Source organism: Ruditapes philippinarum, unplaced genomic scaffold (assembly GCF_026571515.1).
Source record: "Ruditapes philippinarum isolate M1 unplaced genomic scaffold, ASM2657151v2 ctg206_1_1_1_1, whole genome shotgun sequence".
Lineage (NCBI taxonomy): Eukaryota > Metazoa > Mollusca > Bivalvia > Venerida > Veneridae > Ruditapes > Ruditapes philippinarum.
In genome coordinates this window covers 58,267-77,730 of record NW_026860974.1, presented here as the reverse complement: position 1 = coordinate 77,730, position 19,464 = coordinate 58,267, and the positions used below count along the sequence as shown (strand labels likewise).

At 34.4% G+C, this 19,464-nt stretch overlaps 1 protein-coding gene across 2 annotated transcripts; it reads right to left on the bottom strand.

Moving 5' to 3' along the window:
• Positions 1-1,639: 1,639 nt before the first annotated feature.
• On the bottom strand, positions 1,640-19,209 carry LOC132714084 (uncharacterized). Of its 2 annotated transcripts, XM_060696827.1 has the most exons (11): positions 19,032-19,209; positions 17,855-18,035; positions 17,289-17,435; positions 14,313-14,548; positions 13,632-13,732; positions 12,370-12,420; positions 11,849-11,965; positions 10,850-10,970; positions 10,368-10,465; positions 8,258-8,314; positions 1,640-3,604 (listed from the first exon to the last, which is right to left on the bottom strand). In XM_060696827.1, exons 1-11 carry the CDS (start codon positions 19,102-19,104, stop codon positions 1,784-1,786), a joined length of 3,003 nt encoding a protein of 1,000 aa, XP_060552810.1. In that variant the 5' UTR covers positions 19,105-19,209; the 3' UTR covers positions 1,640-1,783. The 2 variants fall into 2 exon arrangements, with proteins under 2 accessions (XP_060552810.1, XP_060552811.1); XM_060696828.1 differs by lacking the exon at positions 8,258-8,314.
• Positions 19,210-19,464: the final 255 nt, after the last annotated feature.

Below are 19,464 nucleotides of genomic sequence, written 5' to 3'. Positions count from 1 at the left end.
GCGGACAAGCTTTTTGAAGTCAAGGCCCCTGTGACCTTGACCTTTGACCTGGTGACCACAAAATCAATAGGGGTCATCTACTAATCATGACTAACCTCCATTCCAAAATATGAAGACTGTGGGTCATAGGAATCTTAAGTTATAGGGCGGACAAGCTTTTTTGAAGTAAAGGCCCCTGTGACCTTGACCTTTGACCTGGTGACCTCAAAGTCAATAGGGGTCATCTACTAATCACGACTAACCTCAATGCCAAATATGAAGACTGTGGGTCAAAGGAATCTTAAGTTATAGGGCGGACAAGCTTTTTGAAGTCAAGACCCCTGTGACCTTGACCTTTGACCTGGTGACCTCAAAGTCAATAGGGGTCATCTACTAATCATGACTAACCTCCATGCCAAATATGACGACTGTGGGTCAAAGGAATCTTAAGTTATTGGGCGGACAAGCTTTTTGAAGTCAAGGCCCCTGTGACCTTGACCTTTGACCTGGTGACCTCAAAGTCAATAGGGGTCATCTACTAATCATGACTAACCTCCATGCCAAATATGACGACTGTGGGTCAAAGGAATCTTAAGTTATTGGGCAGACAAGCTTTTTGAAGTCAAGGCCCCTGTGACCTTGACCTTTGACCTAGTGACCTCAAAATCAATAGGGGTCATCTACTAATCATGACTAACCTCCATGCCAAATATGACGACTGTGGGTCAAAGGAATCTTTAGTTATTGGGCGGACAAGCTTTTTGAAGTCAAGGCCCCTGTGACCTTTGACCTAGTGACCTCAAAATCAATAGGGGTCATCTACTAATCATGACTAACCTCCATGCCAAATATGACGACTGTAGGTCAAAGGAATCTTAAGTTATTGGGCGGACAAGCTTTTTGAAGTCAAGGCCCCTGTGACCTTGACCTTTGACCTAGTGATCTCAAAATCAATAGGGGTCATCTACTAATCATGACTAACCTCCATGCCAAAATATGACGACTGTGGGTCAAAGGAATCTTAAGTTATTGGCGGACAAGCTTTTGAAGTCAAGGCCCCTGTGACCTTGACCTTTGACCTGGTGACCTCAAAGTCAATAGGGGTCATCTACTAATCATGACTAACCTCCATGCCAAATATGACGACTGTAGGTCAAAAGGAATCTTAAGTTATTGGGCGGACAAGCTTTTTGAAGTCAAAACCCCTGTGACCTTGACCTTTGACCTAGTGACCTCAAAATCAATAGGGGTCATCTACTTATCATGACTAATCTCCATGCGAAATATGACGACTGTAGGTCAAAGGAATCTTAAGTTATTGGGCGGACAAGCTTTTTGAAGTCAAGGCCCCTGTGACCTTGACCTTTGACCTAGTGACCTCAAAATCAAATAGGGGTCATCTACTAATCATGACTAACCTCCATGCCAAATATGAAGACTAAGGGTCAAAGGAATCTTAAGTTATTGGGCGGACAAGAAAAAACCGACGGACGGCCGGACGGCCGGACGGACGGACAGCCGGACGGACGGACGGACGGACGGACAAGCTGATTCCAGTATACCCCCCCTTACAACTTTGTTGTGCGGGGGTATAATAAGGAAAAATATTGTGATAACCCATAAAACTGCGATTTCTCACCATACAACAATTTCATTATTTGTATAAAGTATAAACTAAATTTCACAAACTAATTCTAATATGATGATTTTTATGACTTATAATGTTCCATATTATATGGAAAATTCAAATTTATCTACACTGCTTCTAAAATGAAGTATATGAAATTCTAAAGTTATACTTTCATCATCTCTGTTCTTCTGGAATATTGATTCCTAAATCTGGAGATACCAACATACTGTTCCTTTGAGTAATATTTCGAGTATCAAATGTAGGAGTTGGCTGAATTTGGTGCCGATAACTTATCTTTGGTAAATCAGCAGAACCTGACCTTGGTGTTAAAACTGATAGCGGTTGTTCAATGGCACTGTTTAAAGTTCGTTTATTTATCCGATGGAAAGGGCCAACGCCTTTTACAACATTTGCTTGTCTATGTGCATACCCATAAGGGCGAGAGTTCACAGATTTTAACAAAGCTTTACCAGTCTTAGCTCCAGGTGAAGGACTGTCTTTTTGACTTACTCTGTGTTTCTTACCATGTTTCTTTTTCCCTTTCTTGCCTGATGCTAGTTTCGCATACTTTGAAAAGGATTTTGCAGCTTTTTCTGAAAGCACCTTTGACCCTTTATCATTTCTGCTGTCATTCCTGCTAGTCACTGAGCTTGCACAGCTGTTAATTTCAATAGGACCTTTCACTTTCTTATCCAGTAACTGTAACACCTTATCCCTCGCTGAAGTCTCCTTCTTCCATCTGTTATGTTCTACAACTTTCTGATTTTCCGGCTCATCTTCAAATTTTTTATCACTATTAGCTACCAAAAGATTTTCTTGATCACTTTCAGTTTTGCTTTCATTATCATTAATTAAGCCTTCTTGCTCTAAATAGTCTTGTTTAATTCCATTTTCGAATGACTGTGATTTTATAGGTGTTTCTCTTATAAAACCAGGTGATTCTTGTTTATCAATTTCAACCCTATCATCACCTTCTTCTCTGGTCAACCTTATGATATCCCTTTTCTCTAAATGCTTTGCATTTTTCTGTTTCCTGAATGTTTCTATTTCACTTGATATGTAAGCATCCATTTCTGCTACCCTGACAGATTCTTCAAATTCTTTCTTACTATCACCTTTGAATCCAAACGTCTTTTCTTCGCTTTCGTTTTCAAAAGCATTGGTTTTAACAGGTTTCTTTAGTTTAACATCTTCAACAAAGTAACCAGAACATGCAATGAGACTGTCACTTTTCACAGTTTTCAAAGGTTTATCTTTTCTGTTCACAGGAGGTTTAGCTTTCACAAAAGTATCTACTGGCACATTTTTCTCCACTGGTGTTATAGCCCCGTTAGAAGAAACATTCGTATCTGGTGAAAGTTTGGTAATTTTGGTTTGATTATTAAGTGTAGGATTGTTATTGAGAGCTGACTGAGATCCTAAACCATATTTCTTTAGCACCTTTTCTCTCTCAGCCTGCTGCACTTTCTGTTTTTCAACAACTGGTGGAATGTTGTTCTTTGACTGCGTTAAAACATTGTCAGATTTTCCGTTAGTTCTTATATCTGATGTGGACGTAACATTTTTTGAATTCTCCAGTCTCCTTTTTGTGAGCAACGCATTGACTGAGCTCTCAGATTTGACACTCCTTCCGGTGAAACTTCCTGCGGGAGAATTTTTTCCGGAGTTTATGTTTCTCTGAGTATGTAAATCTCTTTTATTATTTGTATCAGTGAGTTTTGCACTTGTACTTCTAACACCGTTACTTCTTGTATTAGCACCATTTCTTAAATTATTATTATTTAAAAGTTTCCCACGATTAAGTCCCCTGAATCTACCTTTTTTGTTCTCCTCCTCTGAAGAGTCGGAGGAACTGACATCACTTTCACTTTCTGAGCTTTCCGATGATGAAGAGTTACTATCGTATAAATTAAAAGTAGGTCGTCCCCGCCTAGCCCCATAGTTATAGCTGTTACCTCTATTTTGACTTGGTTGGGTTGCTGGGCTTTTGTTTAACTGCAATAAATAAAGAAATAATAAGTACAGTAACATGAAAAATCAGCATCTCATATTTCTGGTAATGCATAATAAATACAAACGGTTATAATTATATCTATAACAACTTTTGCTTAATAGTGTACAACAAGTGTTTAAGAAGAGTTCCCATAAAGTTTCGATACCTGCACAAAATATCTGAGACATGTTTCTTACTCGTACAAAAAAATGATAGAAACATATTAACAATTATATAAACTAAACAAAACATGTCATGCGAATGAAAATGTGATGACCAAGAAATGTTTAGAATGTGGATTATTAAGCAATGTCAGTCATGCAAGGTCACCAACAATAACACACAAATTAAAAAAAACAACATTGAAACAATACAAATCATGATACAAAACTAGTCTTTGAAAAAAAATCACTATTTATTTCATGCCTTTTCAATGATCTGATATATATCTTTTTTCTTATATTTCTTCTGTGTGTTACTTCATTCATTCTCAAGGCCTAGTCTGCAATTGTCATGTATTTTTGTTTGTTTTCAGTGCTTGTGTTTCTTAGAGATTTTTTCGTATAATTTTTAAATTGTTTAAAATTGTAAGTGAAATAATTATGATGCATATGAAAAATAATTCTGGTGTGTAACATTAAAACATAATGTGTGCAAATGTTTATGTGCTTGGATTTATTTTGAATACTTTTATTATCACAGAGGTATATGTGCTGAAATTATGATGCCATTCTACCAAATTCAGTAAAAGAGTAATAATACTATGTAATATCATTAAGATTATTTTCAGTCACATCATTTGATTGTGGTTGTCTCCCAGCTCCAGCACCTTAACAAAACACCAGGCATGACCTTCATTTTATTGTGACTGTTTTTGAGCTCTGGCACATTAACAAAACACCACACATAGTGTGGCTGTTTCCAAGCTCTCATACCTTAACAAACACCCAGACGTGATGTGGCTGTTTCCCAGCTCAAGCACCTTAACAAGCACCCAGACATGAGGTGGTTGTTTCCCAGCTAAAGCACCTTAACAAGTACCCAGACATGAGGTGGCTGTTTCCAAGCTAAAGCACCTTAACAAGCACCCAGACATGATGTGACTGTTTCCCAGCTAAAGCATCTTAACAAGCACCCAGACATGAGGTGGCTGTTTCCAAGCTAAAGTACCTTAACAAGCACCCAGACATGAGGGGCTGTTTCCCAGCTAAAGCACCTAAACAAGGCACCCAGACATGATGTGGCTGTTTTCCCAGCTAAAGTACCTTAACAAGCACCCAGAAATTATGTGGCTGTTTCCCAGCCTAAAGCACCTTAACAAACACCCAGACATAATGTGGCTGTTTCCCAGCTATAGTACCTTAACAAGCACTCAGAACCGATGTGGCTGTTTCCCAGCTAAAGCATCTTAACAAGCACCAGGACATGATGTGGCTGTTTCCAAGCTAAAGTACCTTAAACAAGCACCCAGACATGAGTGGCTGTTTCCCAGCTAAAGCACCTTAACAAGCACCCAGACATGATGTGGCTGTTTCCCAGCTAAAGTACCTTAACAAGCACCAGAAATGATTGTGGCTGTTTCCCAGCTAAAGCACCTTAACAAACACCTAGACATAATGTGGCTGTTTCCCAGCTATAGTACCTTAACAAGCACTCCAGAACTGATGTGGCTGTTTCCCAGCTAAAGCATCTTAACAAGCACCTAGACATGATGTGGCTGTTTCCCAGCTATAGTACCTTAACAAGCACCCAGAAATGATGTGGCTGTTTCCCAGCTAAAGCATCTTAACAAGCAGCCAGACATAAGGTGGCTGTTTTCCAGCTCTAGTACTTTAACAAGCACCCAGACATAATGTGGCTGTTTTCCAGCTAAAGCACCTTAACAAGCACCCAGACATGATGTGGCTGTTTCCTGACAAGCACCCAGACATGATGTGGCTGTTTCCCCAGCTAAAGCATCTTAACAAGCACCCAGACATGATGTGGCTGTTTCCCCAGATAAAGCATCTTAACAAGCACCCAGACATGATGTGGCTGTTTCCCAGCTAAAGCATCTTAACAAGCACCCAGACATGATGTGGCTGTTTCCCAGCTAAAGCATCTTAACAAGCACCCAGACATGATGTGGCTGTTTCCTGACAAGCACCCAGACATGATGTGGCTGTTTCCCAGCTAAAGCATCTTAACAAGCACCCAGACATGATGTGGCTGTTTCCTGACAAGCACCCAGACATGATGTGGCTGTTTCCTTACACGCACCCAGACATGATGTGGCTTGTTTCCAAGCTAAAGCACCTTAACAAGCACCCAGACATGATGCGGCTGTTTCCCAGCTAAAGCAACTTAACAAGCACCGAGACATGATGTGGCTGTTTCCTGACAAGCACCCAGACATGATGTGGCTGTTTCCCAGCTCTAGTATCTTAACAAGCACCCAGACTTATTGTGGCTCCTTGCCCTTTTTTGCCAACAGTAAGATTGCTTAATACAAAATGATCTACATTAAGCCAAGTGCAAGGGTCAGGTTCTCTACTTCAATAGTAACATTGTGCTAAATTGTAAAAGTAGTTCCAAAAATAAAATAAAAATCATGTTACGAATACAATCATGCAGAACAGGTTGGTTACCATTCAACAATATTCACATGCATGTTTAACAAACAACAATCTTTCTTTAGTGTTTAGCATGATAACCTAGCATGAATAAAGATATGACTAATTTATCTAATATCTATACATGTACAGGTGTATATACTAGGGCTAATATAGAACACACTACTATTTTCTATCATTGTCACCAACATCCTCATATCAAATGTTATTAAAACCTGGAAGGCTTATTCCATGAAATGCTAACAGCAAAAATTATTTGCCTATGTCAGCCCTAAACACCCAGGGCGGCTTTTAATCTGACTTGACTCTATACCACAGTCTGATGATACTTTAAACTAAAAGATTTATTTATTGTATTTTGATAAAGAAAGAAATTAAATGTTAGTTGTTGCATTGAAATGAAATATTATTTGTTTGTACAAGTAAATCAAGCTACCTTTATCAGTACTTTATTAGTTGCCTGTATCAGAGACTGTCACCGTTGAATTGGTAACTATAACAATACCATTTTCTGAATATTCCACCCCAATAACGCCAGACAAGCATTACGATAAACCTTTAACAACACAGTTTCTAATATTCCAACTACCACCTGACAACCACTAAGATCTAACGTATACAATAAGGCCTATGGTACTAACGAAGCCATTTTTAGCATAGCAGACAACGCAGTCACTGATGTATATCTTGTGCGATGGAAAGACGCGTGCACAATCTACCTTAAATCCCTTCCCCTTTTTCCTGGCCTTGCAGCCGACCTGAAATAGGAGGACAGATTGCTAATTAATTGAAAATTGACTTTAAAGCATTTGGAATAGCATCTTTTTGATATAATTCTTCAAGCATTTCTGGCATGTAAAGTTAGATGAAATGAAAATCACTCATGTCACTAATTAGTAAGGCTCCCACGTTTACAATTTTTTGTAAACGTTTACACGATTGCTAAGAACCGAAACGATACCGTTTAAACGGTGGTACCTCTATGTTCTATACACAACATGTATTTGAGTCGCCAAATGATGTCTTTCTTTCTATTTTTTACACATGTACTAATAAAAAATGCACATCACGATTGAGTCAGCACACATTTTTTACATTGTAACTCCATTTTTTACCAAAATGTATTATGTCACGAGCAATTTTGCACCGTAGTGCTGTGTGGAGGGTTGTAAATACCTATTTTCCTTTTACTTTGGAATAAACCACTATAATTGATAAAATCCATGAATATTAATAAATTAATTAACAGGCAATGATTAAGAAATTTTGTAAGACAATATGGTTATTTCGATTAAACGGTAAACAATATTGTTAACGTTTATGAATGAAAATCAAAACAAATCCGTTTAAACGTGTAATCGTGGGGGCCTTACTAATTAGGTAGCAAAATTGATAAAATTTTGAATTATGAATGTTTTACTTGAAAAAAAAATCTGTTTTATGACCATGAGTCTGATACAGTCAAAACTTTCACAAAGAAATATATTATCTTGGATGGAAAATTAAAAAGTAAGCTTTTAAGTACCCAGATGAATTATCTCTTCAACAAGTGAGAATTTTTTTATTTCTATTATTCTATGTACATTAAAAGAGAAAGAGAGAGAAAGAGAAATAGATAGAAAAATCTCATACTGAGGCTACAAACATGGTATAGCTAAATGAAACATCTTATGAAAACAAGTCCACTACACTCGCCTATTCTCATTGCTTGACAGTAAGGAAAGGGGCATAACTCTGTAAAATGGTAACAGAGTTATGTGACCTTTTCCCATCATATCAGATTATCACAGAGAATAAGAGTGTGAAGTATCAAACCATTCATTTCAGTAGATTTTGAAGATAACAACTTGCATAGCAAAAACTTATTCAAAGTGTGATGGTGACACCGACACAGGCCTTGGGTTTTAGTACGAAAACTCTCCCTATCCATCGAAATAGTCGAGCTAAAAAGTAGTTGCATGCTTGATGTATAGATAAAGTATATTCTACATTCTAACAGTATAAAAGATGAACTAATGTGCTGGTTGGGGGAGATTATGTTACCTGCTTCCCTGTAGTTGATTTAGAAGGTCCTTTAGGGGGTAATCGTTTCCTTGTTTCCTGTTGCATAGATATCATTACAATAAATCATGTGCTAAAACTGTCCAAAATGTTATAAAAAAAATGGAAACAAAAGAAAAGTTGTTAAACAGATTTCTTCCCTCTAATTAAGAGACAATGCTTGGCTTTTGATAGAAACTATTTCAGTTAAAATATAGAGAAATTAAAAATGAACAAACACAAAGAAGGCTAGTGTAGACTGACTTATTCTTCAGTCCTGGTGATAAGAAGTTCTCTTCTGATTGAGTGCCAGTGGCAAGTTCTTTTTTAACAATCTATCAAAGTGAAAGTTGGTCATAGCTTGAGTAACATGTCTGTTTCTTCACAATCAACAAGTACATTTGATAAATTTATATCCCCCACCAAATAAATGTCATTTAGCACATTGAACACCTAATTTTTTTCATATTCATTATAAGAGTATTTTGAAAAATATTAATTCTGTTTCAGCTTTTTTGAAATCTAATGTTTCTAAGGAAAGACTGTATATGGATATTTTTGTATTTCTAATAAGTTCAGAGGCAATTACTTATGAAATACCAAGAAGATTCTTTGAAGCTGCATGCCTCCAGATGAGCCAAAATATTTCAAGAAAATTTACCTTGAGAAAAATGAACTTATTTTTAAGAAAAGTAAAAAGATTCAAAATTCAAGCAATAATTTACATATTATTTGCTATTAATACCTATGTTACTATATATAGTAACAAAATCTAGGGTATTTCAGGGCCATTATGGCAAGATCTAGGGCATTATGCAATTTTGGCCGCCTTGTTACTCGGCATTATTTTTCCATAATGGGCGAGAGAATGAGCGCACATGCAGAATGACATAATCAACTCTCAGTGCTTTTCAAGATAGCTGCTGACTTCGAATGAACTGAAGTCACTTGCACACAAAATATTTTAAAAGTTAAATGGCATTATTAATCACATTCAGCAAAGCTTAACATTAAAGATTTATAAACGCAAGACAATACATGACCCTCAGAAATTCTAAAAATGATTTAAGATTGACGGTAGGAAAAAGATCGGATCGGTGGCATTCAGACCTTGACATCAGTCTCAAAAACCGTTCAAGATTGAAGGCACAAAACTTCATAAATAACTGGCACTTGATCTAAATGTAATTCTCACAAAAATGTAAAGAGAAGGATACTGTATTTATCGATAAAAACAACAATAAAACAACATTTCCTTATATTTATTTTGTGTTGTCATGTTTTCCAAGTTAATCGGATGGTTAAACTGTACATGACAGGTACAGTATTTGTTTACATTGACAACTGTTCGTTTCTAAGAAAGGGCGACAACCAAGATAAGCGGCGATGTCTAAACGCCGTATTTCAGACATAGGTATTAAAGACGTTAATACTTGGTTGCTGCTCGCCATTATGCGATAATGGCCCGAAGATGTGCATAATGTCTTAACCTCTAATAAATTGCAGGTTTTGCAGTATTGATAACCATATTTCTACTGCGTGACTAATGCAGTAGAGCTATTTTAGTACATTCTGGTAATTTACTTTGATTAAAAGTGCCATTTGCATTGTCTAAACTACTTTCTTTATTCACTTCACAATATTTTACTTTTTAATACATTTTCAAAATTTTTATGAAAATTAGCATGAATCTGGAGGTATGCTGCTTTAAAAACAATACATCTTCCCATCTTACTATGATGATTAACATGTGCAAAAAAAAATTCTTCTATAAAATTTCAAACTATTTTTGACTTATTTCCCTGAATTACAATGCTGAAGTAACATCCCTTTGCAATTTCCATGAAAATAATTAATTGTCTATTGTAGAAAGACAATGTTCATTTAAGACAGTCTAATTCACAAAGAATATTTGGTGTGTTTTTTTTTAATCAGTAGAGAACTTCAAAGTGATATATTACACACATTTTGTACGATGAGAACCAGAAACACAGTTATAACACACAATTAATTTTCTGAATATTAAACACACAAAAAATTGACAATAGAAACACAATGTTAAAATGTCCAAAATCAGGTTATTTTGCCCTCTTTAAAACTTATTTTTACTTACAATAGTGAATTGTCCCTCCATTTTTGTAATCAGTTCTACCATGTCATCTTTCCAGCCAACCTGTGTGGCAAACTTCACCATGTTGTCTATGAGGTCACCTAAAATAGCAAAACAATTTTGTTGAAAGTTCTAATACCAGAAGGCGAAGGGTTAAATATGTATTATTATAAGTTAAGAAATGGCAATGTTACATTGAAAACAAGCTATTCTATGTGGTCAACAGTAAGAAAAGGGGCATAACTCAATAAAACAGATAACTCTAAGTAATCGAACCTGTTCCTATCACTTTAGATAATCACAGAAAACAAGTGTGAAATTTCAACATATTCCTTTCAGTAGTTTTGGAGATACAAACATGCACTCAAAAACTGAACCAAAGTGTGATGGCGATGCTGGGGTGAGTTCAACAGCTCTCACTATTCTTCAAATAGTCGAGCTAATAACAATGCATTAAAGGAATACTTTACAATGAAATATTTTACCCGTAACAACAACATCTTGAGTTCTTCTTTGATATTTAAATGGACCAACTGCTTCCCTATTGAACAGAATTCTGGGTACATTAAATCGTACGGTGTCTATAATACCAGCAAATGGCTGAACCTAAAAATTTGTAAAATAAAGATATTTATCTGAAGCATGGCGGCTATTACATATATATGCATGGTGTAAAATTAATACATATACTTCCCTGAAATTTTCATCTCTTATTTAAGTTAATGGGAACATTTTGGGAATATTTTTTTAGATGTGCAAACAGCACTGAAAATAATCAAGCAGTCACCGATAAGAGCTAATCTCTTTCAGATAACTTCTTATGTCAACATGTTTACAAAATAATTATGCAATATTTTTGCTATGATTTTGAATAGCATCATTTTTTATAGAGAATTTGTTTTGCTTTTACTCTGGAACAGTTCAATGACAATTTTCAGGGTTTTTAACTATAAACAACATCATTATCAAAATGGGCAGCCAGAAGTACTTCTACTTCATACTGCTTTAAAATCATTTACGATCACTCTAAGCAGGTATACATTGTATACATTAAAGAGACAGCTTTGAGATACAAGGGAATCCACGAACCAGTCCCTAGCTCTTATTGAATAGACCCCTTGGTTCTTTTACATGCCCAGTGTATAGCACTGATACATGCATGTATTACCTGGATTTCTTACCAGTACACCTCTAGGTAGGTGGGTAACACTGAAAGTGTCTCTGAAAAATCCCAAGGATGTAACCCAGGATCGACACTGGACCTCAGGAGTGATAATCAGTGGTTTAACCAAATGAGCTATCGCGCCACCTATATGTAAAGTATGTAGTCTGTTCAGACTACATGAATGTGATGACAGGTCTGGATCTTTTTCTGTGGCATATGTCTATTGTAATGGATGAAAGAAAATGAAAATATGCTGAAAACAACTATATTGATGAGTTGACCATAAATCTATATTGTTTACTTCACTACAGCTTCTTACCTCTAAAGATGTTCCCATGACTAGAACCAAATCTGCTTGCAGCATATCCTTCATATAACTGTAAAATTTGCGTGGTAAATCTTCACCAAAGAACACAATATCTGGTTTTACTATTCCCTTAAAGAGAAAAAAAGTGAACATATTCTCAAGTAAGCAAAGAAAACTAAATGTGTCTTTTTTCAAACTGAGGCAATAAAAAGCATGTAGGTCTGTATTTTTTTGCATAAATATAAGACAAGACTTGGTGTTCCGTTTTGCTAAAGACATGGCCTGACTTACAAGAAAAGAATATTCTTTACCTCCGTGACCTTGACTTAATTGAATGAAACTCTACACAAGGGTAGAAGTCAATGGCAGGAATCATTACACTAAACAAGTAAGGTATCAGTCCATTAATGGAGATGCTATGACGAAAAGTAAATGTGGTGGTAAAAAGGAAGGACACAAGTAAGAAAAAACTGCTAACTCTATGTACATTCATTACTATCAATCAAAAATAGAAGATAAAAAGATGAACTCACTATACAGCCTCGTGTAGGGCACCTTGGTAGTTTGTCTGAGAAGATTTTCTCCTAATAATATAAAATTATAAACAATATGATTAGATAAAGAAAATAAAACCTGAGTACTTGCTGACTATATACAGTTGACTCTCGGTAACTCGAAATCCAAGGGACTGGGCATTTTACTTCGAGAGAAACGGAATTCGAGTAATGTGAAACTACCGCCATTACGTTGACATTCGTACATGTATATACATGTGCCTGATTGAATGTGTAAAGAAGTAGGTTGTTTTTGTTGTTAGCGGCAATGCTGCAATATTTGACCATTGAAATGATGGTAAATAACTTACAACTACAAATTATAAATGAACAAAAATATATCGTTCAAAATTTAATACATGTATATTAATAGTGAAACATAAACACACAATTATATTTGATTTATTTGATCATCGGACGAAAATGAAATTAGCAACAATCGTGAACCGGAAGTACAAAATAATGTATGCAATATGACGTAACAATAATTATACAAATGTTATTTACGTTGATAACACACATCAATACCTAGGCTTTTATTTGACCAACACCCGTCAGACTGGCACGAGTCAACTTTCTTAAAGCAATGTAATTAAATTTTAATTTAGTTAACTAACTGTTAAAACCAATTAAGTCCTGAAACGGATTAAAGCCACTTTTACGACGTGTTAATAATACATGATGACCGGCAATTAAAAATTACTATAAAACGTGTAAATCACGAGTGACAACATCTCACCTTGATGTCGCCGACCTTTGATCAGTCGGCTGTTTTCACACTTCGACTATTAATTGAGATGAAAATATGTTGTACTTTAATTGACGGGACCAAATTTTCTTTTCGACTAAACAGGAGTCTCGGTAAGTCAAAATTTGACCTAAGCGGAGTAAAAATACAAAGATAAAGAAGGAAATTTGACGGGACTTTAGAAATTATTCGCCTAAGGCGGAATTTTGAGTAAAGCGATTTTGACTTATTGAGAGTCAACTGTACTTAATAACATTGCATTTTCACATAATTCTGAGCTCAATCAATCAAACATCAGTCAATCGATCAATCAATCAATCTTATGCTTTAAAAAGAGAATATCATAATCTGTAAGGATCTCAAAGTACCTTTGTCAGAGAAAATTTAACCTAAATAATAAATATTTATAAAGATATTGACATGCTATCAATGATTCCACTGTCTCAGAAATAACATCAACATTTCAAGCAATTTAATGATTAAAGTATGTTACCTTTATTTCCGAGCCCTCCATTTTATGTTTACAGATAGTACATGTGGCTGTAGCAAATGTCCCATGAGCCTCCACCATCTTCTCTGCTGGTACTCCTGCCACTGTTAATATGTAATAATACCAAATAAACAAAGTAGATATAACTTCATTTATTATATATTTAGTTTTATAGATAAAATATTGAGAAATATCGATGAAATAAAATGTGTATTTTCATTTTCCGTATTTTCACTGTAGTAATTCATTTTTCACTCCAGTGAAACATATTTTCCGTATTTTTCACAGGTGTCTTGCTGGATTATGTTTTTTTAATTCAGCCAATACACTTAATTAAAGGAGAAGTCTTAAGAAATGTAAGATTAAAAAAAAGAAAGAAAGAGTATATAATAAACAGAAAATTCAGGTTTTTTTTTATAAATACAGGATTTATTTTCATCTTATGATATGAAAATAATCATATTTCACACCACTCGATGAAAATAAATCCTGTATTTACAGAAAAAAACTTGTATATCCTCTATATACATATACAATAATAGCAGACCAAGTTTGTATTATCTAAGTATGACATTAAAACTAGAATCTGGACGAAGCAAGAATTTGTTTAGTAACTCAGTAAAAATCTATGAAGAGGTTTAACATTTATCATTGCTTGAACAAATCAATACTGTAATAACTTACATCTCTCTAGCCCATCTATATTTTGTGTATACATGCGTAGTAAAAGACCTTTATCGTACAGCTGTCTAACAAAGTAGTGTATGTAATTAGGTCGGTATTTTCCTGACGGGTAAAGCTCTTTCGCTAGGGTGAAGAATGGACGAGGGTTGACAAAGAAGTAATCTATATCAAAGATGGCTTCAGGGTATGGTATATTATACTGCTGAAGGTTGTCATACAGTCCCGTACCCGGTGACCTATAAGGCACAAGAACAGAAATGATAACAAGTATATACATAACAGAAGCCTTCTTGAATAGCAGGATACCAGCAAAGCACTTCCTGCATAATATTTCACAGCTATATCTACCCTGGTGTTGATGTGTATTACTATGTATTTTGAACTTGCATTGGTTAGCTATATTTGAAATAAGAAAACTGTAGCACTAATATGGTCAAAAGACTGTAAACATGAATTTCAAACCCCGTTATAACATTTTAATAATAATTTACTCTTCTGAAAACAGTATAAGTGTAAAACGAGAATGTTGATCAAAGAATCTTTCAGTTTCTACTATGCATAACCCTTAGCCTGCATGTAGCTAAAGAATTTTAAACTCTGTCATAATAATTTAATCATAATTTACTCTTCAGAAAACAGTATGACTGCAAAACATGAATGTTGATTAAAGAATCTTTTAGCTTTTTAAACCCCTTTTTATTGTCAAACCCTTTTAATGTAATAAATAGTAAAAAAATTACCCATTTACATAAAACCAAAAAAGGGCATTAATTTGGGCCACCTGACAGGTTTTCTGAATTTTATATTAACATATTATTTTGATATTTTTCCCCTAAAAATGTGAACAAAAAAATGACCCAACAAACCAAAAGGGGATTTACCCCTTTTTATAGAAAAGAAAAAACAAAATCAATGTATTCATCAATGAATACTGTACAAACTATAACAGTGACAATACCAGCTAGAAATCATTATAAGGCATTTTGTAAATATTATTGTTCCAATATAGGTCAAATGCATGTTAAAACTAGATTAAAAAAAAAAACATTTCAATTCCAAATTATATTTCGTTTGAACTAGGTAAATAGTATACTAGTAATATACTTTTTGTATTGTATAAAAATACTTAATAGCATTTAAATTATTTGTATACAATAGTTAAACTGTTAACAAATGTATGTTTAAAGATGGTTAACTATATATTTATGAACTGTTAACAATACATTACCAATTTATCATATCTTAATAGTTTAAAGAGATTTTTATCTTCTTTTAACAGCTAGCTCAGTATATGATTAACACATATCACATTACAACAAAATTACCCAGATTTTCAATAAGTTTATAAGTTGATTTTTAATCCTATTAATTGAAAATAAATTGGATAAACCATTAATGTAATAGGACAGACATAATTGAAATTTAACCGTCTTGAATGGTTATGTAAATATAACACAACTTCTTTCACAAGACCATTATTATAGGATACCTGACAATTACAACACACATATAATGCATTGGTAAATAGAATTAAGATTTTTCCTTTAGCATGAATAGTTGATGAAATTCTCCACTTTTAATTAATGGAGACAGCTCAAAGCAGATGTTATATATTTTTAATATAGTAAAATACTACTGTTAATCAAAATTTGATCATAGGCTTTAGGGAAATAGCAGCATTTCATGAAAGTCTGGCCTGTTATATCTGCTTCATAGCCCATGAGTAAGCCCAAATACCATATATTCTCAAAGAGCGATATATTATCTCTTTCCATGAATGTCACAGGGTAAGAAAGATGTGCAGCCTAACTGGGACTTAAACTAAGAACTCTCATAATACTGCTTAACAGATCTAATGACTGAGCTACCCAAACATTTATTAATTTCTCCCCTATTAGTGGACAGTTTTATATTTTGATACACTTCATGCTATCCAGAAAATTATCTTCAAATTTTAATGAGCACAGAAAACAACACAAAATGACTCAGAGCTATATACCATCATGGTGCCCCATTAGGTAAAAACACCACAGGGTAGACCAGGGACCTTTGTAATAGACTAATATACCCGCTGCTCATTTCTCCCCAATTATTCAACACCTCTATACATACTGTGACATTATAGAGAAACAACTGTGAAAAAGTTGTTGGTATTACAATAATGAAAATATTAAATTTCTTCTTTTTTCCAAAAAGCTACACAGTTAAAACCCATTATGCAACTCCTCCCAAGAACACCTGTCTTCAATAAATTTATCAAGATTAGAATCATACTTTCCACCATATCTTTAAGACGATGTAGTATACTAAACATAATTATACGATACACTACACATTTATTTCACAATATTTATACAAAATGAGGGAAGGGGTACAAGGGTTCATCTTTTTTTGTTTTACAAAGTTAACAGTGAATACTCTTAAAGCTTGTTTTTTACATTTTACAGAAAACCCACATTACAATTATGATATGTGTATAATATATATAACAGTACAATAAAAACAATTGTTTTGGTACTAAACATACTGTTACATTTTACTCTTTTAGTCCTCTTAGACCTGAAATATGAAAATGGTTATAATATTCTACATATTTTTTGGGATAAATAATAATCATAATAAAACTTTCATGTATTAAAAATTTCAGAAACTTGACAAAAAGCATATTATAATATCAGCACACAAAAAATCAAGTAATATGTGAATCTATGTTGTAACATGTTTATTTCATAGGTTGGCAATACCAAAACAGATGATAAATGCCACATCAAAGAAATTACACAATTTATGAGTTACATTGACCTCAACAAAAGACTGTATGTTTTGTGTGTGTGTGTGTGTTTTTTTCCCAAGTGAATGTACATGTAGGTAGTCGATAAATTCTCACTTGTGATAGAAAATAAAAAGAATCCAATTCACTAATCTCTATGACTTACACTTGGTGCCACATATCACTTATACATGTACATAACTCACCTGAAGTCTGGAATACCACTTGGGGTACTGATGCCAGCCCCAGCTACAATTACAACATTTTTTACAGCCTCTGTCTGCAGCAGTCCGGCTACATCTGATACATGTTTGACCAAACCATTTGTACCTGCACGACCTGATAGTACTCTCCTAGAAACAATACAAAATAATGTACATGTTCTGTAATAAAACCAGTATAAATATATATAAATGTAATGTAAACAATGAGAAAAAATGCAAACAGCTTTTCTTCATCAGTCTTTCACAGACATGAAAGAACACAATTCACATATATAATTATTCTCATGACAGGTTTATTAGCCTTTACCTTTGAAATGTGTTTAGCATTTTCAATAATAGTATACTATATTTCACTGAGTCACACAGGAAAAGTAAGAGAGAAGACAGAAAAACAAGTGATTTCCCTCTCTTCCTCTATCCCCCATATTCCTTTGAGAGTTTGGAAGTGGGAGAGGCAAATTACTATTGCATGATAAATATTGTAATGCAAAATTCATAAATATCAAATATCTAAACTTCAAAAGAATCATAAGAAAAAGAACATTTACTTTTGAACTGGCCTATTTTTATTGTCATTTATAGTCAGTTTTGATAATCCTGCAGTAAGTGCCGACTCTGAATGGGTCTTGTACACTGGACTACTGTTAGGGTGAATAGCTCTAAGTGGTGCACCTATAGGTTTATTTCTAGTACCAGCTGAAGGCACTCTCTCCAAGGCCCCTGATGGCCCTGAAAAAATAAATGATCATAATTTAGAAATAATCACTCAGTCAAAGCATTTATAAGGGAAGGGTGGTTTTAATAGAGATTACAGTGCACTCCGGATACAACGAGATCGTCAGGACTTCGCATGATTCCTTGTTATAACCGGGTCTATATGTAACCGGGACAGAAAAAAATTGAAAAATCCGACACCGTTGAGCATCATTTATTTCTACTTTCGCTTTTGCGTACATAATGAGGAGGAAACTCTTTGCAATAAGAATTTTTTGTTTTATTTAAATACAGATGTATATAAATATATTTAGCTATCATTGAATTTAAACAAAACATTTGAAAACACATACATATATTATGTACTACGCCTAACGAGTGTATTTTTCTTTTATATAATTACATTTTAAATTTCTTTTCAAATTTCATGCAGTGTAGTTCTCACAAGCACCAATTAACCCTTCAAGACATAAGCCAATTCCTTAATGCTTATCACTCAATAAAAGTTGTTTTGTGAAAACATTTTGTCACCTAAAGGACAATTTAGCCCAGTGTGCTGACAGAACAAGGCTGACACATTTGATCGCTAATTGCTCAATAATAATAAAGGGAATTCCTGTTTGCAATTGAATATAATTAATTAAAAGTGTTATTTAAACTTTAAACATATTTTGGAATGTCTTTCAATTTATTTAGAATCTGATCAAATCTGAAAACAAGATAATCATTGTGGAAATAAAAAGATCATATTATGTTTTAAATGGACATTCGTCTGTCAAGATGATTCCTTCAAGATTATCAGAATCAAGTTAACAATATTTAACAGTTATTACTGCTTAATACTTCACGTACTACTTGTCGCTGTTCATAACTACGGTACATGTTACACCGAATACAACTTACATTCAATAAATGTGGTAAAACAAGCAAAAAGATAAGTAAACTACCCCTGTCCGAAATACTATTCCACTTCGATGCGGGTACCTGTTCACGCCGGTATCTCATTCTTACCTTTCCTTACTGCAGCCATCAGCGATCTTAATAGCATGGTATATTCAGCATCCTCGAATAAGGGTACTTTCATTCAATAATGATTTGTTAATCGTGCAATTTTCCATTTTAGTCCCCGTTATCAGTTGTCAAAATAACTTCGTCCGCCATTTTGAACATAGAAACAGTTTCGGATACTTTCGGTTTTCATCGCATACACAAGGAATTACAAAAGAGGCCCGTCTAGGGTACTCATGACTTATGGCATATATATATGCGGGACTAATTTATTTTCGCACTTAGACTTTACTCATTTTGGGGATCATTCTGTCGTTGTTAAAGCAGCACACCTCCAGATCTCTGCTAATTTACATGAAAAATTTGAAAAAGAAATAAAAAGCAAAAAATTGTGAAGTGAATAATTAAAATGATTTACATGTTGCACAATTCATTT

Coding starts and splice junctions, on each gene's coding strand:
- LOC132714084 (XM_060696827.1), bottom strand. CDS start 19,104: ATGAAAGTACCCTTATTCGAGGATGCTGAATATACCATGCTATTAAGA. Junction 10,971..11,848: donor TCATGGGAACATCTTTAGAG/GTAAGAAGCTGT, acceptor ACAAATTTTTAG/GTTCAGCCATTTGCTGGTAT. Junction 8,315..10,367: donor TGGAGGGACAATTCACTATT/GTAAGTAAAAAT, acceptor TCTATGCAACAG/GAAACAAGGAAACGATTACC.